Source organism: Mustela lutreola, chromosome 3 (assembly GCF_030435805.1).
Source record: "Mustela lutreola isolate mMusLut2 chromosome 3, mMusLut2.pri, whole genome shotgun sequence".
Classification (NCBI taxonomy): Eukaryota; Metazoa; Chordata; class Mammalia; order Carnivora; family Mustelidae; genus Mustela; species Mustela lutreola.
This window is the reverse complement of record NC_081292.1, coordinates 8608247-8627488: the sequence shown is the minus strand read 5'-3', so window position 1 is coordinate 8627488 and position 19242 is coordinate 8608247. Positions and strand designations below refer to the sequence as shown.

General features: G+C 53.5%; 1 protein-coding gene across 1 annotated transcript in view; it reads right to left on the bottom strand.

Annotated features, from left to right (window-relative positions):
* Positions 1-19242, bottom strand: part of NDRG1 (N-myc downstream regulated 1) — a 53621-nt gene that overhangs the window by 9011 nt on the left and 25368 nt on the right. Inside the window, exons 4-14 of the mRNA XM_059165568.1 lie at positions 18501-18606; positions 16415-16535; positions 12678-12740; positions 11885-11945; positions 10777-10863; positions 8326-8382; positions 5852-5955; positions 4403-4459; positions 3554-3605; positions 2421-2468; positions 85-120 (exon numbers count right to left, since the gene is read on the bottom strand). Coding sequence (XP_059021551.1) covers positions 85-120; positions 2421-2468; positions 3554-3605; positions 4403-4459; positions 5852-5955; positions 8326-8382; positions 10777-10863; positions 11885-11945; positions 12678-12740; positions 16415-16535; positions 18501-18606 — 792 coding nt within the window. The remainder of the gene's footprint in view (positions 1-84; positions 121-2420; positions 2469-3553; positions 3606-4402; positions 4460-5851; positions 5956-8325; positions 8383-10776; positions 10864-11884; positions 11946-12677; positions 12741-16414; positions 16536-18500; positions 18607-19242) is intronic.

Here is a 19242-nt window from a genome sequence, read left to right as displayed (position 1 = left end):
CACAGTGAGTTGGGGGACAAGCAGACAGTGGGGGAATGGGTGCTAACAGGACACAGAGGCACCCACGGGACAGGTGGGACTCACCTGGGAGATCTGTGGGAGGCCACCGCAATCCGCCATCTAGGAGAGAGGGAAGCTGGTCAGTGCCAAACACCACGGCAGAGGCCTCCCTCCCCAGGGGACCCGCCTGCCACCGCCCGGCCCGGTCTGGCCTCGTTCAGCTGACACTGGGCACCTGACGGGTGGAGAGACACCCACCCCCACCCACCAGGGCTGCTCGTTTCTGTCCATCTCGGCATGGATCTGTGTCTTCTTGACTGAGATGCCAGATACCCTGCTGGCCCCTGGATATTTCCCCCAGTTCCCTGAGAACCGAAGGTGCGAACATCCCACAGCAGAGGCACATGGTGGGCCTGAGAGAGCTCGAGGAACCAGCAGGCCTGAGGCCAGGGTCCATCTGACCAGAAAGCCTCCGTGTGGGAGGCCCCGCACACACACATTCTCGTCGAACGTTCTGAACGTTCCCTTAGACAGAAACTGCTCCACCTGGGAAGGCCGGCCTCAGTCTCCCCACTGGCTATACCAGCACAAACACCACAGCTTCCAAAGTTTCTACGGAATCATCAAACCACCAGGCACGTGAGACCATGACCCAGAGACCCAGGGCTCGGGAGACTGGGGCAGCAGGTGGGGACAGCAGGGGGGACGGGGTGAGGACGGCTAGGAGAGACACGGGACCGGCAGGCCTGGTGAGGGACCGGGACGGCAGCTGGCACTGGGCCAGGCCAAGGCCCAGCGTCTCGCCTCAGGGTCAGGCTAACTGGGGTATCTGGGGGCACCCATGCAGCGACAGGACACCAGAACCGACCCCAGGGGCCAGGCTGTCTGGACTCAGATCCTCATCGCGGCCAAATCCGCCCCTGCTCATAGGTTGTCACCTTCCCTCCACAGATGTGCTGAGCTAAGATGAGGTCGTACTGGAGGAAGGTGGACCCGAAATCCAGTGACTGGGGGTGTCCTTAAAACCAGAGGGAAATCTAGACACAGGGCTGCCCAGAGAGAAGGTTGGGCGGCATGGAGGCAGAGACAGGAGGAATGCGGCTGCCAGCAGGGAAACTGAGGCCTGTCGGCAACGGCCACAAAAGGGAAGAACATGAAAGGGGCCTCCCTAGAGCCCTCGAAGGGGCCGTGGCCCTGCCCACACCTGGACTTGGGACTTGCAGCTTCTTGACCGCAAGGCAGCAAGAGAACAGACTCCTGTGACTTTCAGCACCGCACCCCCCTTCCCCTGATCTGGTTGCTTATAATGGAGACGAGGAGACTAAACCCCTTCTCGAATGCTCCATCCTCCTCTCCCTATCAGCAGTAACTGTGACCTCTCTGTCTTTCTCCTGGGATAGCGGCCCCAGTGCTGCCAGAATCCAGACACAGTTTGCTGGGACAGTTAGGAAAGTCAACGGGCCTCCTGGTGCTGATCAGCAGCCCCCCGGGGCCCAAAGCCCCACATCTTCACCTGTTATTTCCCGTGAAGGAATCTTGATAGAAAATGTATGTGAAGTCAGGGCACCTGGGTGGCTCAGTGGGTTAAGCCTCTGCCTTCGGCTCAGTTCATTATCTCAGGGTCATGGGATCGAGCCCCACATCGGGCTCTCTGCTCAGCAGGAAGCCTGCTTCCCCCCAACTCTCTGCCTGCATCTCTGCCTACTTGTGATCTCACTCTCTGTCAAATAAATAAATAAAATCTTTTGAAAGAAAGAAAGAAAGAAAGGAAATGTATGTGAAGAGCCGGCTCCGGGGACCAGGTCCCCTCCTCAGTATCAGACGCCTCCCAGTGCCTTTCACAAGGCCACTGAAGGCACAGTCCTCCACAGACCCTCAGCTCATTCCACGCAGGCCCTACCTGGGTTGCCTGCCCTCCTGGAGGTACAACCAGAAAGGGTCCTCATCTTGTGTGGTGCCTTTACGCAAGTCACAAACAATATGGTGGCTGGACTGGGAGTCAGGGAGGGCACAGACCCTCCATCTGGCCTCAGGGACAGCGAGCACCTCAAGTACCCAGAGAAGCTGCCAAAGTCCTGCCCTCCCATGGCAGAGCCCCTCTTGGAGGAACATCCAGCCCAACACTTAGGAGAGCCCCTGCTTGCACAAATCCTAGTCCATCCTTCATTGGAGAACCAAGGCCAGGAGCCCACAGACTCTAGGGCTCCCCCCAGGGGTCTAGACAGTTCCTTTCATCTCTGCAGCCTAGGGTGTCCAGCCACGGGCACAACAGATAGATGTTCACGAACACACACATTAAATAATTATTTCAAACGGTCTCTTCCCCCAGCTGTGCCTCAATTAGGCACTACTCCATTCTGCAGCGAGCTAGGGGTTTCTGAGAAAGAAACAAAGGCAAACTCGCATCCTTCTGCCTGTACCTTCAGGAGAGTAGTCTTTGTTGGATCCAATTTCGAGTTGCACTCCACCTGGACCAGGAAAAGGGAGAAGAGATCTGTTAATTTCCCACCCACAGCCAAGGTCATCAGCCTTCCCCCTTCGCTGCCCCCAGAGTGGCAACTCGTCTTCCCACTAGCATGGAGGCAAGAATGTGAGCTTCAAGATGAAGCGACGTAACCGACGTTCCAGCTCCGTCATTACTAGCGACCTTTGACAAGTTACTTAATTTCTTTGAGCCTCCGTTTCTTTATCCATAAAATGGGGGTAATCTTTTTTCGAAGGATTGTTACAACGATGAGCTAAAATCCAGCAGACGCTCCAGAAACAGCTGCTGCATGAATGGGCTTACTTAACCCAGTGCTGCCAGAGGTTCTACAAGCGGATCAACATCTGCAGTCCTGACAACCAGTCTTCATACGAGATTAACACCCACTAGCTTTAATTTGTCAATGACTATCTCAGAAGCACATCCAAACTGGACAAAATACCCACATGTAACCTGTGATGTTCCAAGTGCCCTACAGTAAGATTATCATCTCCCTTCATATGAACAATATCTCTGCACTGATATATCCTATGATTACGCCTGTTGGGTCAGATCACAGGAAACTCATGGCCCTTTGCAAGTCCCACTCTGTAGCCACAAGGTGTGTCACCATGCTAGCACTCTGCTCAGTAACCCCTAAGGTTCTCTGTCTCCAGCTGTGGGGCTATGAGAGGGTCAAGTCTGCGCTTTGCCTCCCCAACATCCCAGGTGGGAATTAAGGGATGGAATGAGTCAGAAAGCCTGGTCTAAACGCCACTCCCCAAGGCCCTCTCTGCCCTGCCAGAAAATTAGGCACCAAGCACGTCTGGAAACTCTACCAGATTCCCGAACGAGAGGAGAGTCTGTTGGCCGGGAAGCCAAGCAGCAAACATGCCCATCTAAACAGACCAATGGGAGGTGGAACAGCAGGTGTTGGGCCTGGAAATAAAAGACAGAGGACCCGGTGCCAAGCAAACAGGGCTGGCAGTCACCAGGGGTAGAGGCTGATGTTGGGGCCCTCTGCCCAAAGGCCAACCAGATTGGGACTGTCGAATTAAGCACAGAAACAAGTGGACGATTCCTACATACCACAGCATCCACAGCAGGAGAGTTGTCCCCAACCACCAACAAAGCAGGACACCTGGGAACAGAGAGAGAAGAGCGAGTTAACACAAAGTTTACTTATTAAAGATTCATATGCTCCCAGGCCTCCCAGGCTGAGACCAGAATTCTAAAAATATTTGTTTTGGTCTCCCCAGTACCCTTTGCTCTTCAAACTTTCTTCTCCTTCCATCCTCTGCTTTGTTTTAAGATAAACTGAGATGATAGTCATTTACACCTTAGTATGAATTTCAGCCAGAGAATTTCTGGGCCCTGATGTTTTAGTCTCAAGCATCCTCTCCTCAAGGAAGGAGGAGTAGGGCTCTGCCAACAATCAAGACCAGAGACCACGTGGACATGCCCGACAAAGGGAATGGCATGTGCCAAGTTCAGGTGTCAAATAACATGGCTCACTGACAGAACTACAACAGAGGATACTGGCAGAATGCAGTCCGCTGTACCCATGACTAGCTTATAGGGTACTTCAAGGTGGGACTCATGTCTTAGTCATCTCCAGGTTCTGTGAAAGCAAAGCCTAATGCAATATTCAACATAGAGCAGGTACTTAGTACGTTTTATCCAAAGTACATGCATCACTCTTTCTCTGAGACCCTAGGCTCCCACCCAAGTCGCAGGGACACCCCCAGGAACTGAACCCCTGCACATCAAGTAGGCGAGAGAGACTGGGCCAGGCCTGCCTCCTGCGAAGCACACACCCAGGGCGCGCCACTGATGGATGTCCTGGCACAGAGCGCCACCCCTGCCAAACACAGAAGGACGGCCCTGCCAGGGGCTGAGCAAGACGACAAGACGGCGAGGGGGAGAAAGGCCACTCACTGCAGGGTGACTGTGTGGGTTCCCGGCATCGGCCGCTCAATCTCCAGGTCCCGCCGGCTGCAGACGACAAACGCATGGTTACATCGTTACCTGGACAGCCCCTCCCATCTCCCTAATCCCAGGAGGCCCTGCCACTGGCTGTCCTGGCAAAACACTCGTGTCCCAACCCGCATGGCTCTCCGGGCCAGCACAGCCTCTCAGGGCCGATGTTAATGGTTTTAGGGACAGCAGGACTCACTCATTTCCCATGGCACCCACCTCCTTGTCCCCAACCCGAGTCCTCTACATAATCTCTTTTACACTGCAGACCTGATCCTTTCCCTCCTGCATTTCAAAGCCTCCCACGGTTTCCTACTGTGCCGCCTCCTGCCCAGCATGGGCCCGGCCAGCCCCATGGCTCACCCCTGCAGACGTCTATCCAGCCTCTCGCCTCCTGAGGGCTCCTACCAGCAGACACCCTTTTCCAGAGCATGGCCTGGAGCCAGAGAGACTGGATTTAAATCACACCCTTCCACGTCCTCGCTGTGTGACTTTGGGCAGAATGCTGAACCTCTCTGTGCATGTGCTTCCTTGGCAGGAAATGGTGATGGTAACAGTGTCCCAGGATTTTTAAGAGGATTTACTTGATTCCTAGGGGCACCATGAGGGCAAAGCAGTGTGTGGGACTTGGAGGTTTGTTCTGGTCTCTGCAGGTCTGCTGCTTAGCCAACAGCCTAATTGTTCAGGCTTAAGCAATGCTCTGCAGGGTCCCACGTCTTCAGTTGCCCACTGGGGCAGGACCTCTCCCTCCTGCACTGAGAGGCGGGATGCTGGGAGGATGGTAGAGGAGATGGACACTGAACTTTGTTAGACACTAGCGCCTTTCATGAAGCAAGCTACTGACTGCAGAGAGATACAGTCCCGAGGCTCCTTCCTGTCCCCCAAATGGGAGAGCAGCAGACGGCGTTCCCTGTTTGCAGAACACCTGGCTGACACCAGTGTCCCTGAGCTGTCCCCTCCCTTAGCTGAGGTCCAGACCAGCCCCTCACTATCATGAAGAGGGCTAACACCTTGCCAAAGACTGGAGGGATGTGCTCCTCGTCCTTGGCTTGACTCACCTTCCGGCAGCTTCTCTGGACTCCTCCCTCCCACTCGTTCCCGCCCCTCACTCTCTTCACCCTCCTCACACCTGGCCTCTCTGCAGGGTCAGCTGGGGCACGGACACTTATTCCAAACCCCGGTGGTGGGGGGTGTGTGCGCGTGACCGTGTCTCCCTCATGCCTGCGTCCCCCTCGTCTGGAGTGCAGAACTCCGGGAAGCACCTGTCTCCCTCTCCCAGCCATCTCTGTTCAAATTCAGGGGCTGGATCCTCTATTGACTTCATAAGCCCCCTTTGCCTTATGCCACATTCCAGACCAACAAAAGGAACTCGATTGATGGCCACTCAGTGGTCGAGCCGCGGACTAATACCTGTTGTAGGCGTTGATGAACAGATGCAGGTTGCTGGGGTTCAGGTCGTTCACAATGTGCTGGCGGTAGGTGTGGACCACCTCCACATTGTTCTGCATTTCCTCCTGCATTGAAAGAGGAAGACAGCCTTTGCTGGGATCAGGTCCCCGGGGCCACTCCCGAGTACCTCCATTCTTCGGGTTATGCAGGTACAGAGATAATAAGGCATAATGCATTCAACTCCCAGGGAGCCTGAACAGACTGCAGGAAATGCAGTCTGATTTGCCTATCAGCTGATAACAGGAAGGAATGCAAACCCACAAAGGGAAAAGAAAGCTCTTCTCGGGGGCACCTGGGTGGCTCAGTGGGTTAAGCCTCTGCCTTCGGCTCAGGTCATGATCTCAGGGTTCTGGGATCGAGTCCCACATCGGGCTCTCTGCTCAGCAGGGAGCCTGCTTCCTCCTCTCACTCTCTCTCTCTGCCTGCCTCTTTGCCTACTTGTGATCTCTCTCTGTCGAATAAATAAATAAAAATCTTTAAAAAAACAAACAAACAAACAAACAAACAAAAAAAAAAAAAAAACGCTCTTCTGGGTTCCTTACTTCTTCAGGCCTTTTTAATTTGAGGTCAGTCCTCCCAAACCTGGAGCTTGTCTCTGACACTGTCCTTTTTTGGGGGCAAGTGTCTTAACCTCTTGGAGCCTTAGTCCCCTCAAAAATTAAAGGGGGGATGACTATTCCCTGTATCAGCAGGCTGTGGGATTAAGAGAGGTGGTGCACATAAAAGCCCTTTGTAAAGAGTAAAAATTGATGCAACTCTTAGAAGTTAATGTTTTTAAGGGGGAGTTGAGAAGTTTTTCATGCTGGAAGCACAAAACCAAAGCATGCAACTCCTGTGAACCTTCTGGAAAGAAGGGCCTTCTCAGCTTCCGGGGGTGGGGGGGCGAGCCAGAGACCTGCAGAAGCCTTAGCTTTCCCTCTCCCTGGTTTCTTTCTGAATGTGATTTGGGACAAACAAACAAGTTACAAGCTTGCTCTGTTTCTCATTTGTAAGAGAGCGGATGTGACGGCTCCACGAAATGGCCTGATGTGATCAGTGGCCGCCAGGGCAGGACAGGGAGGGAGCAAAAGGGACCCCGTGTCCAGCCCGAGCTATTGTCTGACAGTCCATGATCAATCAGTGAAGCAACAAAGAAGCCAACATGCCGTTAGAAACGTAATCAAGAAAAAAACCATCGTACATTGTGCTGCGGGTTCAGACAAAAAACAAAAACAAACAAAACAAAACAAAACAAAACAACAACAACAACAAAACAACAAACTATAGCAACCTGGGGGTTCCTCAAGTAATGTGGGGCAGAAGCAGGTCAGACTCTCACCCTACACTTGACACCCCCTCCTGCAAGGAAATACAGAAACTGACTTTAATTTCTCCCATGGTCCCCTCAGGCTCAGATGATACACACTCCGGTGGAGGAGACGTATCGCAAACTGAAGGGAGCACAAAGGGGAAGACAGCTACCGTGGGCCGCAGGCTAGCCCCAGAGGCCACATCCATGTCAAGCCCCTGGGCACCGTGACCGCTAACTTATCTGAAAAAGAAGTCTTTGTAGATACCATTGAGAAGGATCCTGATATGAGATCATTCGAGATCATCCCAGTAGGTCCTAAATCTAACGACAAGTGTCCTTATAAGAGAAAGGCAGAGGGAGGTTTTGTTGTTGTTGTTGTTGTTTTTAAGATTTTATTTATTTATTTGAGACAGAGGGAGAGAGCGTGAGTGAGTCGGTGGGAGGAGCAGAGGGCACGGGGCGGGCAGACTCCATGCTGAGCGCGGAGCCTGACGCCGGGCTCGATCTCACAACCCCGAGATCATGCCCAGAGCTGAAATCGAAGAGTCGGGCGCTCCACTGAGGCGCTCCCAGTGGGAGATCTGAAACAGACGCGGAGAGGCCCCCAGAGACAGAGACAGAGCCTGGAGGGCTGAGCCACAAGCCAGAGAATTCTGAAGCTACCAGAAGCGGGAAAAGCAAGGGAGCAGCTGCAGAGACGGATCTCAAAGCAACTGCGCCCAGCGCACGAGGTGGTGCCTTTTATGTAAAACTCTAGGAAATACGACCTCATCTCCAGCGATGGTCAGCAGATCAGAAGCTGTCCAAGGGGCAGGGAGGGAAGGCTTATTAGCAAGGGGTATGGGGGGCTTTCAGGGGTGATGGATATGGTCATCATCTCAATCAGTGTGGCTTTATGGGGAATGTGCGTATGTGTCAGCATTGGTGAAATTTCATACTTCTAATACCAAAGCACCTTTAAAAAGCCTCATGTTAGAAAGAGAGCAAGCGGGACCTCATTGGAAAGCAGTCACGGGCGCTGTGGGCGAGGCGGACGTCAGCAGAGGTCTCAAGGGGTTTGTGTCTGGCTGGTCTCTGCGCCCAAGGCCCAAGCAGCACGCAGTCGCATGGCATGAAGGACAGGATGTGAGGCCACGCCACTCACCTTCCCAAAGAGGTGGGACACCACCATGTCTGGAAGGGCTTGGGTCCATCCGGAGATCTGGGCAGGGCAAGAACAGGTGTGGTGAGAACAGGTGTTTGCGGTGGTGGGTCAGCAAAGCCTTCAGTGCTGCGCCCCCCACACTTTTAGGTCTGAAGACAGCCCCCTCATGGGCACTTGGTTACCTGTTCCAGTTGCCTGAAAGACCTGGGCCCTCCCTGAAGGCAGCACCTGAGTCTCCACCAATCACTTGTTCCCAGGGCCCCACGCACAGTGCAAAGATGCACAGAAAACAGGAGCTGAACAGAGACCCAGCCTGCTCCTGGCCTTCCCTGTGCTGTAGCACACTGGGTTCTCCCAAGGAGGGCCCCCTCCCTTTCTTCTATACACACACCAAGCTCTTCTAGTCTCTACCCCAGGACCTGCTTACCTTGAACTAGCCTTCCTGTATCATCCTCTAGATTACCCCCGTCGAGCCAGTATCATCTCTTGGAATATATGGAGGTCACTAAAGACACGGCCAACTTTCTCCCCTCTCTCTCTCCCCAACACAATGCCAGGTATACAGCAGGAGCTCCATAAATGCTAGGTATACAGCAGGAGCCCCATGAACGCTAGGTGCGTAAGAGGAGCTCCATAAATGATCAGGATACAGCAGGAGCTCCATAAATGCGTGCTGACCAATTTCAGTGTCAGGCAAGGATGGGCAGGATAGAGAAGCTCCAGACCAGGGGACTCTTCAGACTGGGGGTCCTGCCCTACACGTGCTGTGTGGGTCTGGGTGGGTTGCAGAGTCTCTGAAGCTCGAGCCTCTTATCTATTAAGCAGCCGTGCCGGGAGCTTCAAAGACGCAAGGTCAAGGTGAGGATAACATGAAGCGACCACACGTGTCATAGGATCTGACATCAGTGCCTGACACATCATAGACGACTCCCGATATAGGGCTTTTTCCTCTTGGGGTTGGAAAGGAAGGATATGGTGCAGATACTAAAGCCACACAGACATTCCTCAGGCCCTACTCTGGCCAATGGTCAGCGTCCCCAGCCCTCCACGTCTGGCTCCAAACAGTTACCCAGAAGCCAAACTGGCTGACGGTACTATCACTTCCTTTCCTGGAAAATAGAATAAAAAACAGGGAGTGTGCTCCGCTTCTGAATATCACGCAGATCAGAGGGATGGGCTCCGGCATTTTGGCAGAAGGTTCCAGAAAAAAATGCAGTATCAGAGTGGCCAAGACGTGTGGGAGGTAGCAGGGAGGGGCGCAACCCCTTCAAACGTTGGTCTGCGACAGCCACCCAACACTTGGCCAAAACACACTTTCAAAATGAAGGGCCAGGATCACCCCAGCTTGAAAGGTTCTGTCCTGTTTCAATTGGAACGGCTAACCTCTTCTCTTGGCAAATACTGGTGCCTTTATGAAAAACACAATAATCATTTTTAAAAGATAAACAAGGAACGCTAGGACGCCAGCCAGAGCTGAGCCTCCCAAGATAGCATGCGTCCCTCCCCTCCAGGCAGGCATGGGTCCTGCCCCCTCTGTATTCCCAGGCCTGCAGTGCTTGGGTCACGGGGCCGTTCCACACCTGCTGGATGAGACCGGGGAAGGAGGCAGGAGGTGAGGCCCAAGGACTACGGAGTCCATGGGATCTGGATTCAGCCACTACTTCTCCCACTGTCTAGCTTTGTGGGATCTTGGACAGCTTCCTTCACTTCTGAGCCTCACTTTCCTCCTCCAGAACCTGGTTTTAACAAGTCCACCGCCCGGAGTCACTGGGAGGATTCAATGTGGTCAGACAGTGCGAAGAGCGCCTGGGAAATACTCAGGACACACTAGCTAATTATTGTCGTCACCAAATGAGTAGCGGCGCTGGTCCTAAACACACCCTCCTTTTTCATCAATGATATGTGGGTTCCTGACATCAGAGGCCTTTGTCTTGTTCCTCTTTTGATTTCCAGTGTCTTGACCGAAGCCCAGTACATGTTAGGTCCTCAGGAAACACTTCTTAACCCAAGCTATGCTTATCCGAGCTGGCTCGAGGACTCGCATCCCCATGGGATGTCTAGTTTAGATCACAGTGTCCTACTGGAATCTTCTGAATGGCAAATGGCTGAGGTCATGTTTACTACCCCAAACAAAGCAAAGCAAACTGTTTTCTTTAAAGGGGTGGGGAGTAGGAGGCTGCAAGGGGTTTGGGTGGGCACAACTATTCCACTTGCTTGACCCTGACCCTAGACCTTACCCTGACCCTATCCCAGACCCTCACCCTGGCCCTGACCCGGCCCTGCCCCTGGCCCAGACCCTGACCCTGGCCCTGCCCCTGCCCCTGGCCCAGCCCTGACCCTAGCCCTGACCCTAACCCTGGCCCTGACCATAGCCCTGGCCCTAACCCTGGCCGTGACTGGAGCCCTGACCCTGATAGTGACCTTGGTCTTGGCCCTGACCCCCAGCCTCACCTTGGATGCAGCCCAATCCATCCAGCCTTCTGCACAAGGGTTCACGTTGATAAGGACGAGTCCCTCCACCATCTCGGGGTTGTTCAGCTGCAATTCAAGACATAAGGTGAGTGGCAATGCCGTGATCTCAGATACCATGCACTTCCAAGGTGAAGTAGAAAATGGAGAAAAGTACCAGAAAAGGGCCCATGTGCATCCCCAGAGCAGTCTGCTGCCCTCAAGACCCTTCAGCCCCACCTCCCATGCCAAACGGAGGCTCCAGTTCAACAGACACAGGACTGAGCCCGAGACAGTGGGGCGGGGAAGCAGGGGAAGGAGACGTGTGTGCGCTTGGCACACCTGCCTTGGGCAAATCACTTCCCCTTCCTGCACCCCCAGCTGCCAGATGGGTCTACCAGAGCACCAGTTTCAAGGTCAGGAAGGGCATGTCATGGCTCCTTAGCAACCACTCCTGGAAGACATATCTGTGTCCATCTCATATCGAACACGGATCTTCCTTTATCAGCCCAGAGCTTCGTCCGTCAGGGTTCTGGGTTTTTCTGTTTTTGTTTTTTTTTTTTTAATTCATACCAGCATTTCTGAGTTCTGACAACGTCCCGCAAATGACATGCAGTCGGAATACCTTCAAGTCTATTCATCAAACGAGCACTGCTGCATTTTTAAGCAGCTGCTCGGTAAGGACACAGGGGCTCCAGGTGCACCTGGCTTGGACCCACAGTCACGTGAACCTATGTGTCTCTGATTCTAGTGGAGAATCAGTCAGAATCCGGAAGCTGTGGGGTTTTCATGAAGCAGCAGAAGATATGGTGACATGAGGACCTCCCACAACCAACCAAGAAGTGAGCAAAACCAGTGATCAAAGAGTCAGTCTGTCTGCGGTAGGAAAGGCAAGGTTGTCAGCACGTATATGAGTACACTTGCACGCGTGTGCGCACACATGACTCTGGACCACACACCACCGTGTGAACTGCGGTTCTTCCTTCAGACTTAAATTATGGGTCATTTCTCTCTTCATTCTGGGATTTTTGATGCTTTTCCAGTTATTTTCCTTAATCCTGACTCAGTTGCATTTAACACATTTTTTTAAAAAAAATGCCCAAGAACTCACAGCAAAGCGAGTGAGGATGTAAGCACCTGCTCCCGTTCCCATGCCAATAATGCTTTTCAGCCTGCAAGCAGAAATAAAAAGGCATGTCACACAAGGATGAGCAATGGGAGCCCTAATGACCCTCTTAAAACCTCTCCCACTCCTGGCCCCTAAGGAACACCACCGCCCCCAGCGTCTGTCCCGCTCATGGCGGAGTGTGGCTGGCAAGCCAGAACACGCTGCCTCAAGGACCCGACATGCATCATGCTTTACGGCTTGACAGAACACCGTGACCTTGGGAGAGACTCATCCCTTTTCTCAGGCAGGCTCTGAGAGACTGCCTGACATTTATGGGAAGGCCCATTACGGCACCACTTCTTCCCCTCTTAAGCTTTATTTTAGACTCTGAAACTAGGAAGGAAAATAAATTGGCCAAGAACTCTGAGGTATGATCCTCACACAAAAGGCTCAAGTAAAAGGCAAATGAGCACTTCAGAAATAGGGCATGGAGGGAGAAATGGAAGGCAGGCCACCCTCTTCCAGAACATTCCATCAATAAGGAAGAGCAATGAAAGAAGAGGGGGCAGGGAAAGGATGGGGGGGAGGCGGGCTTTAGGTGATGGATTTGCTCATGGAGAAAAGCCCAGCGGGAGAGAGGCAGACCATGGAGTCGAGATGGTGTGACAGCTCCTTTCTTTCCTGACCATTCACCCTACATTTCAGTGGCCAGGCCAGATCAAAGCCAAAGGATAGACAGAGGCTAGAAGCCACCTTTCTCTGCAGGCTGCTGGGGCCATCGATCCCTCGTTCTTACCCAAACTGGTGGAGCACTCCAGGAAGCATTTCGGCCAGCTGGTCCATGGAGGGATACATGTACCTTGGGAGAAGCCATGCAGAGGCCATTAGTGGGGGCCTGGACCCCGGCGGAAATGAACCATTCAAGCAGGAACAGGACTGAAGGGCAGGACTCCTGTCCGAGCCCCCACTCAGCCCCCTGTTCAGTCCCCTGCACCCTCCGTCCCGGCATCGAGCCACACGCACCAGCCTCAGTCCCGGCTCGAGGCCGCGCCCCACCCCAATCCTCCCTCCCCGTTTGTAAACTGACCCTTGAACGATTGCTTCCTAGGCTCCAGGTCCCACAGCAAGCATCAGAGGAGGCTTAGCAGCTCATCTGATACTTACGGCAACCCTGTGAGGTTCCCGTGATTTCCCCCGGTATACAGATTATAAATAGCAGTGAAGCTGGAATAAGCCACTCGGCTTCACAGCAAGGCTGGCCTTTTGGCATCTCCCGTGGGCTCTGGGATTTCTCACTCACCTCCCAGAAGGCGGCCTGCCAGCAGCTCTCCCTAGAACATTCCTGGCCATGGGGAAGTTCCTCCCTTCTCCCCCCTGACCCCGAGAGATGCTCTGGAACTTGGAGAGAGCACAGAGAAGCAGGCCATGTGGATGAGCTAGACACAGTGGGCTTTGGGAGACGGAACACCCAGCAGGATCTGAAAGCACTGGGATGCCTCGATTCACCCATTTTCTGGAACCATGGTTCCTGCCTGAGTGTGGAGTCTGCAGGCTGTCCTAAGCCTACGTATTACGGCGGATGCTTCCCCTTCCCAGAGTGCAGGGAACCACCATTGCCTGTCACCAAGTCCTTAGGCCAGGCCCACACGAGGCTTCTTGTTCCCTCTGTGCCCCCCTTTCCCATGGGCATACCCATGCCAACCCCCTGCACAGTGAGGAGCCACTTCCCACCAGTGCTGCCCCCAGTGTCTCGTGGAGCATTTCCACGCCTGCTCTCTTCCTGGCCTTCACATAAGCTGTTCCCTCTGCCTGCTCACACCGTGTGTGCTCACCTCCCTGGATCTCCAGAAAAACTAAAGCTCTGCCCCTGCAAGAGCCAACAACCCTAGCCAGAATTCCTGCATGTTTTCTTTCCCGACTTGCCTGGAAGAACTCCATCACCCCTTTTCCCAAGGCCTTGGGTGCCATGAGCAAGCCGGGCCCTTTTTATCAGAAGATGCACACGGCTCGCTGTTCAGGACCAGCTCCTCGGACATCCCATGAGTCTCTGGACGGGTCTCTGGAGGAGCCCGAAAAACTCCGCCCGAGACCAGCAGATAGGCCACAGTATCGGGGAGGCACAGGAGCATCCTGGACTAGGAGGCATCCCACAGGGCTGGTCTCCGGGAGGAAGACTCCGGGAGGAGGCCCTTCCACAAAGGAATTACAGGTGCTCACTCTTCCCCAGGGAGACCACATGAGCACAAAACCCCAGTCCCACACAGGGGCCAGGCGAAACAAGGGAGTGTAATGACAAAGGATGTAACAGTGAGGGAGGTGGGGGTGTTCAGACAGGGATCCCTGTTCTTTTGGATCAGGTGGTTAGGGAGGGCTTCTTGGAAGAAGTGACACTGAAAGAGGCATTGGGGTTTGAGGAGTGTAGAGTAGAGGAAACATATTCCAGGAGGGAAACCCAGCAGGTGTAAAAGCTCTGGAAAGAGCCAGAAAGAGCCTGGCTGGTTTGTCTACACATAAATGGGGCCAGTTTCCTTCTGAAATGGCCATGGCTCAGTTTACAGCCAGCAGTCCCTAAAAGGGGATTCTGGGGAAGCCACTTACCCAACGGCTTCTTTCCTTGCTGTTCCTGGGGTTGGATGCAGAGTCAGGAGGCAAAGGGATTCTACACAAGCACCCCCCCCATATGTAGGAAGCTGACTCCAGAGCTGGGGTCCCCAACCCTGCTTTGCTGCCTCTGCCTCGGGACAGAGGGAACATACCCCAGAGGGTACAGGAGACCCCCAACTACAGAAGGCAGAAATACGGCAGGGCCTGTTGAGGCCGTGGCTGCCACCAGCCACACACTAAGATCACCTGCTGACCCGGGGGATGGGGGGCAAACACCCTGAACCTTGGCCTCCAGGTCAGCTTAATAAAAACTCCCCAGGGTGGGGCTCAATGCTCAGGACTTTTTTTTTTTTAATCCTCCTATGGGGAGCTAAGAGCCACTGTGTTACCGCAAGTCTTTCAAACACTGGCTCCCAACTAGGATGGATTTGCTGACAGACCTATGGCTTCATCTGCTAGTGAAGAGATAACAGGGTCCCAGGGTATTAGGAAGCTTTTCATTTTTGGTCGTGGCCCCATGTGCCGGTGTCCTTCCCGGTCTCTGACAAAGGTTCATTATTAAGGATAATTCTGAACACCAATTAGAAAAGAGAAGAGCGGAGAGGAAGCTACCTGTGAATGTCAAGAGGCCCCTTCTGGGAGACTTGAAACCCCTGAGCCTGCTGCACCCCGGTTTAATGACAGCCTCCAAGAGGTCTGCCTCCCTCCAGGGGCCACTGATGGTCCCGGGCACTCAGGAAACCTCAGCCTCGCAGCAGAAACCAGAAGCCCATGCTGGCTGCACACTGGGGAGAAACAGGCAGCTAAATCCCTGGGACAAGAGACCCTGAAGTTCTAAAAAGAACATGATCCTTCAAGTCAGCAGAGTCTCCGATTCCCCCAGTTAAATGAGCTGCAGGACTCTGAGCAAGGTACTTAGCCTTTTCACTCCTTAGTTTCTTCATCCAGGAAATGGAACTGTAACACCAGGCACATATATCCTAGCCACAGGACTAAGTGCAAGTGACCCGTATGAATAAAAACCAACCTGGGGGGTGGGGGCACCAGGGTGGCTCAGTAGGTTAATTTAAGCATCTGACTCTTGATCTCAGCTCAGTTCATGATCTCAGATCATGGGACTGAGCCCGTATTGGGCTCCCTGCTAGCTGGGAGTCTGCTTGGGATTGTCTCTCCCTCTCCCTCTGCCCCTTCCCCTGCCCTTGGGCACTCTTTTTCTCTCTCTCAAATAAATCTTAAAAAAGAAAAAAGAGGGCGCCTGAGTGGCTCAGTGGGTTAAGCCGCTGCCTTTGGCTCAGGTCATGATCTTAGGGTCCTGAGATCGAGTCCTGCATCGGGCTCTCTGCTCAGCAGGGAGACAGCTTCCCTCCCTCTCTCTCTCTGCCTGCCTCTCTGCCTACTTGTGATCTCTCTCTGTCAAATAAATTGAAAAAATCTTCAAAAAAAAAAAAAAAAGAAAGAAAAAGAAAAAAATAACCTAAGCCTGGACCACAGGAAGTACTTCATCAAGATTATTTCCTATTGTTCCCTCTCTTTTTCTTCCCACCTTTCTAGAACTTCCCATACTGTTTTTCTTGTGAAAGTCTTCTCCACTCAATCGTGTGCCTGTCATGCGCACCTATTAAAAAGCTAGCTCCCTGGGTGGGTGAGAGTGGGGGTCGGGGCAGTTGGGGGCAAGGAGTTAGTGCTTAGCAGGGACAGTGTTTCAGTTTAGGAGGCTGAAAAAGTCCTGGCGACAGGCAGTGGGGACGGCTGCACTACAGTGTGAACGCACGTGACACTACTGAACTCCAGGCTCGAGAATGGTTCCAAGCGTACATCTGGGGTTATATATACCTTACCGCCATAAAACAGAGACCCAGTGTAACACCTCCCCCACCCTCTGCTCAGCTTTTCTGTGCCCCTTTGGGGGCACGGGGTTCTAGGTCTTACCCCACAGGGAAAGAGGCAGCGCCGTCCTGCTGGCCAGGGGCATCCACGTGGCAGACGGCAAAGTGCTGCGTGATCTCCTGCATGTCCTCAGAGTTGAACAGGGGGTTGTAGCAGGTTTTGTCTGGAGAACAGGCAGGGGCGAGAGACGAGGAAGGAGTAAGGGCAGAATACATCTGGGTGCTTGGTGGCATGTAATGGCCTTTTGCTGCTCTCACTCCCATGCAGGGAGGAATGACTGCAGAAGCAAGAATGCCGACCTTCCTGTCCCCTCACTTGCCTCTGGTGCCGAAAGGCAAGCAAGCGGGCCTGGTGGTGCCAAGGGCAGGTAAGCTCCACTGCATACGGCAGCGGCTGGAGCCCAAACACGGATGGAGCTGGTGCTGTGAGGAGGCTCCTGTCATGGCTCCAGCATCACCCCCCATCAGCTGGGCTGCGACGGACCTTGCTGCACTCATGTCCTCTTTCTGTCTGTGTTCCTGGAACCCCCACATTGGAAGTAATGGCCAGGGCACATGACTCTCAACCAAGGAGGGCACAGGAGATAAAGCACGGACGCTCTCACTTCTTATGTGGCCTTGGAGGAGTCTCCCAACTGCTGAGTGCTTGAGGCAAAGAGGGCCAGCTGTTCACCCATCCACCCCCCTTTTCTTCCTGGGCACACAGCGGGATTACATTTCCCAGACTCCTTTGCAATGAGAGGCAGCCATGTGACCGGGTTCTAGCCAGTAACTCGTGAAGCTCGCAGTTTCTTGTTAATACCTGCCACCCATTCTTCTAGGTTTCTCTCCCTGCTGCCACCTGCCAAATGCAGAAGGCTCTGAGGCCCCAGGGGATGGAGGAGCCACAGCTGGCAGGAACCTACATTCTGGAATCACCAAGCCAAAGGTGTCCCACAGAATGCCCAGAGGCATTACAGGAGGGAGAGACAGATGTGTATTGTGCACAGCCACAGAGATCTTGGGGGCTTCTGTTTCTGCAGTTGGCTTACTGAAGCAGTGAGCCTCCACCACAGGGTAACAGCCACAGGCAATTCCATCCCTTAGCAGGGCTTGGAAAAATAAGATGGCAGATATCCAAGGACCTAGCACGGGAGCTGGTAGCTAATAGATCCAAGGGTGGGCACAGAGAGGAAGAGGGATATAGGAGAAGGGATGATGAAAGAAAATGGTTTTCCGTGACTGACATCACTACCTCAAGGTACTAAGAAGCTGGAGGAAAAACACGCAAGCCAGGCAGGCTGTCAATCACCGATCACACCATCACCCAGCTTGCGATACTCAGGATTACAGAGGGGCCTGGACGTGCAAGCCGTCAGTGCCTTCTCGATCTCCACGGAAAGATTCGCTTCTATCCTGCGCGATTTTAACATTCGGCAGACCTTACGCCTTTACCGTCTGTGAAACATGGGGAACCCACATATGGTAACACTTCCTGGGAATCTCAGAAATACAACGTAAACATTCACGGCAGCCTCATTTGGAATAGCCAAAAAGCAAAACCATCCAAGTGTTCATCGACGGAAGGACAGAAATATGAACTGTGGTCTATGCCCACAATGGAGTATCCTTCAGGAACAAGGACCGACGGACGTAACACAGGGGACGATGTGGATGGACGGAAACCATTAGGAAAGCAGCCAGCCGCAGAAGACCCCGTGTGGTAGGACTCCGTTTATAACAAATGTCCCGGATACACACGTCCTTAGAGATAGAAAGTAGACCAGAGGTGGCCGGGGGCTGGGGGGTTCGGGAGATTGCGAGAACAAAGTTTTCAGAGTGATAAAAAAATGTTCTTAAATGGCCTGTGCTGATGGTTGTACAACTCGGTCAAAAATCATAAAAACAACTGTACACACTGATCAAAAGAAGTCACTGTCACCCACAGACGTGGAGGGCCCCGAGTTCCCAGCACACCCAGGCACAAAGACAACGTTGTGCCCTGTGTCGTGCATTCCAGCCTCTTCTAGACTCTCACAACCGCCCCAGGAAGTGTCAGCAGAAGAGGAACAGCCGGCCCTCCCACCAGCGGCCCTTCCGCGCGGCCCTCCTCCCCACCCCGGCGGGAACCGAGGCTCCCGGGAACTTACGGTTCATGCCAATGTCATGGTACGTGAGGATGACGGGCCGATTTCCCTTCGGGGTCCCGCACAGCGTGACGTGAATGGAGCCATGCACCGTCTCTATGTCCTGCTCCTGAGGAAAGACAGAGACAGAGGGCTCTGTGATGTGGGCTTCTCAGCGTTGCTGCGGCTGCGACCGCTGACTGCGTGCGTCCAGTTTCCAACTGTGTTTTGAGGAAGCTCCACGTATGTTTCTCATTTGGTCAGCAGAGCTCTGGCCTTTGGGGAGCAGATCTCTCCGGCCAGAGAAACCGCTCCAAGAGCCAGGGAGCGAAGGGGAACTAAGCTAGGAGGCAGAGGAAAGAAAGAGTCCTGGCTCGGATGCGGACATTAACCGCCCGAAATGTGGGAAAGGCACCAGCCCCAGCCCCTCTCTGCACAGGATCTGGTTTTCTCCACCTGGGAAATGGAGGTCATCAAAGCCTGAGCTTCCTCGACTGTCTGCTCCCACGGTGGATGGTGACAGCCTGGATCAGGGAAACCAAGGCAGCTGCCCAGAATCACACTCAGGACCCACCACAGGATCACACTCAATATTCTTCACAGGCTTCTTACGCCCTCACACTCTGAGAAGCCTGAAGAGTCAAACCACATTCATGCCTCAGAAAGCCACCTTAGGTCAGCCCTTGACATTTATTCACCGAGGAGAGAACATTCTAGATGCCATCTAACCTGCTCCCAAAACCAACCTAAACGTGAACCATCTCAA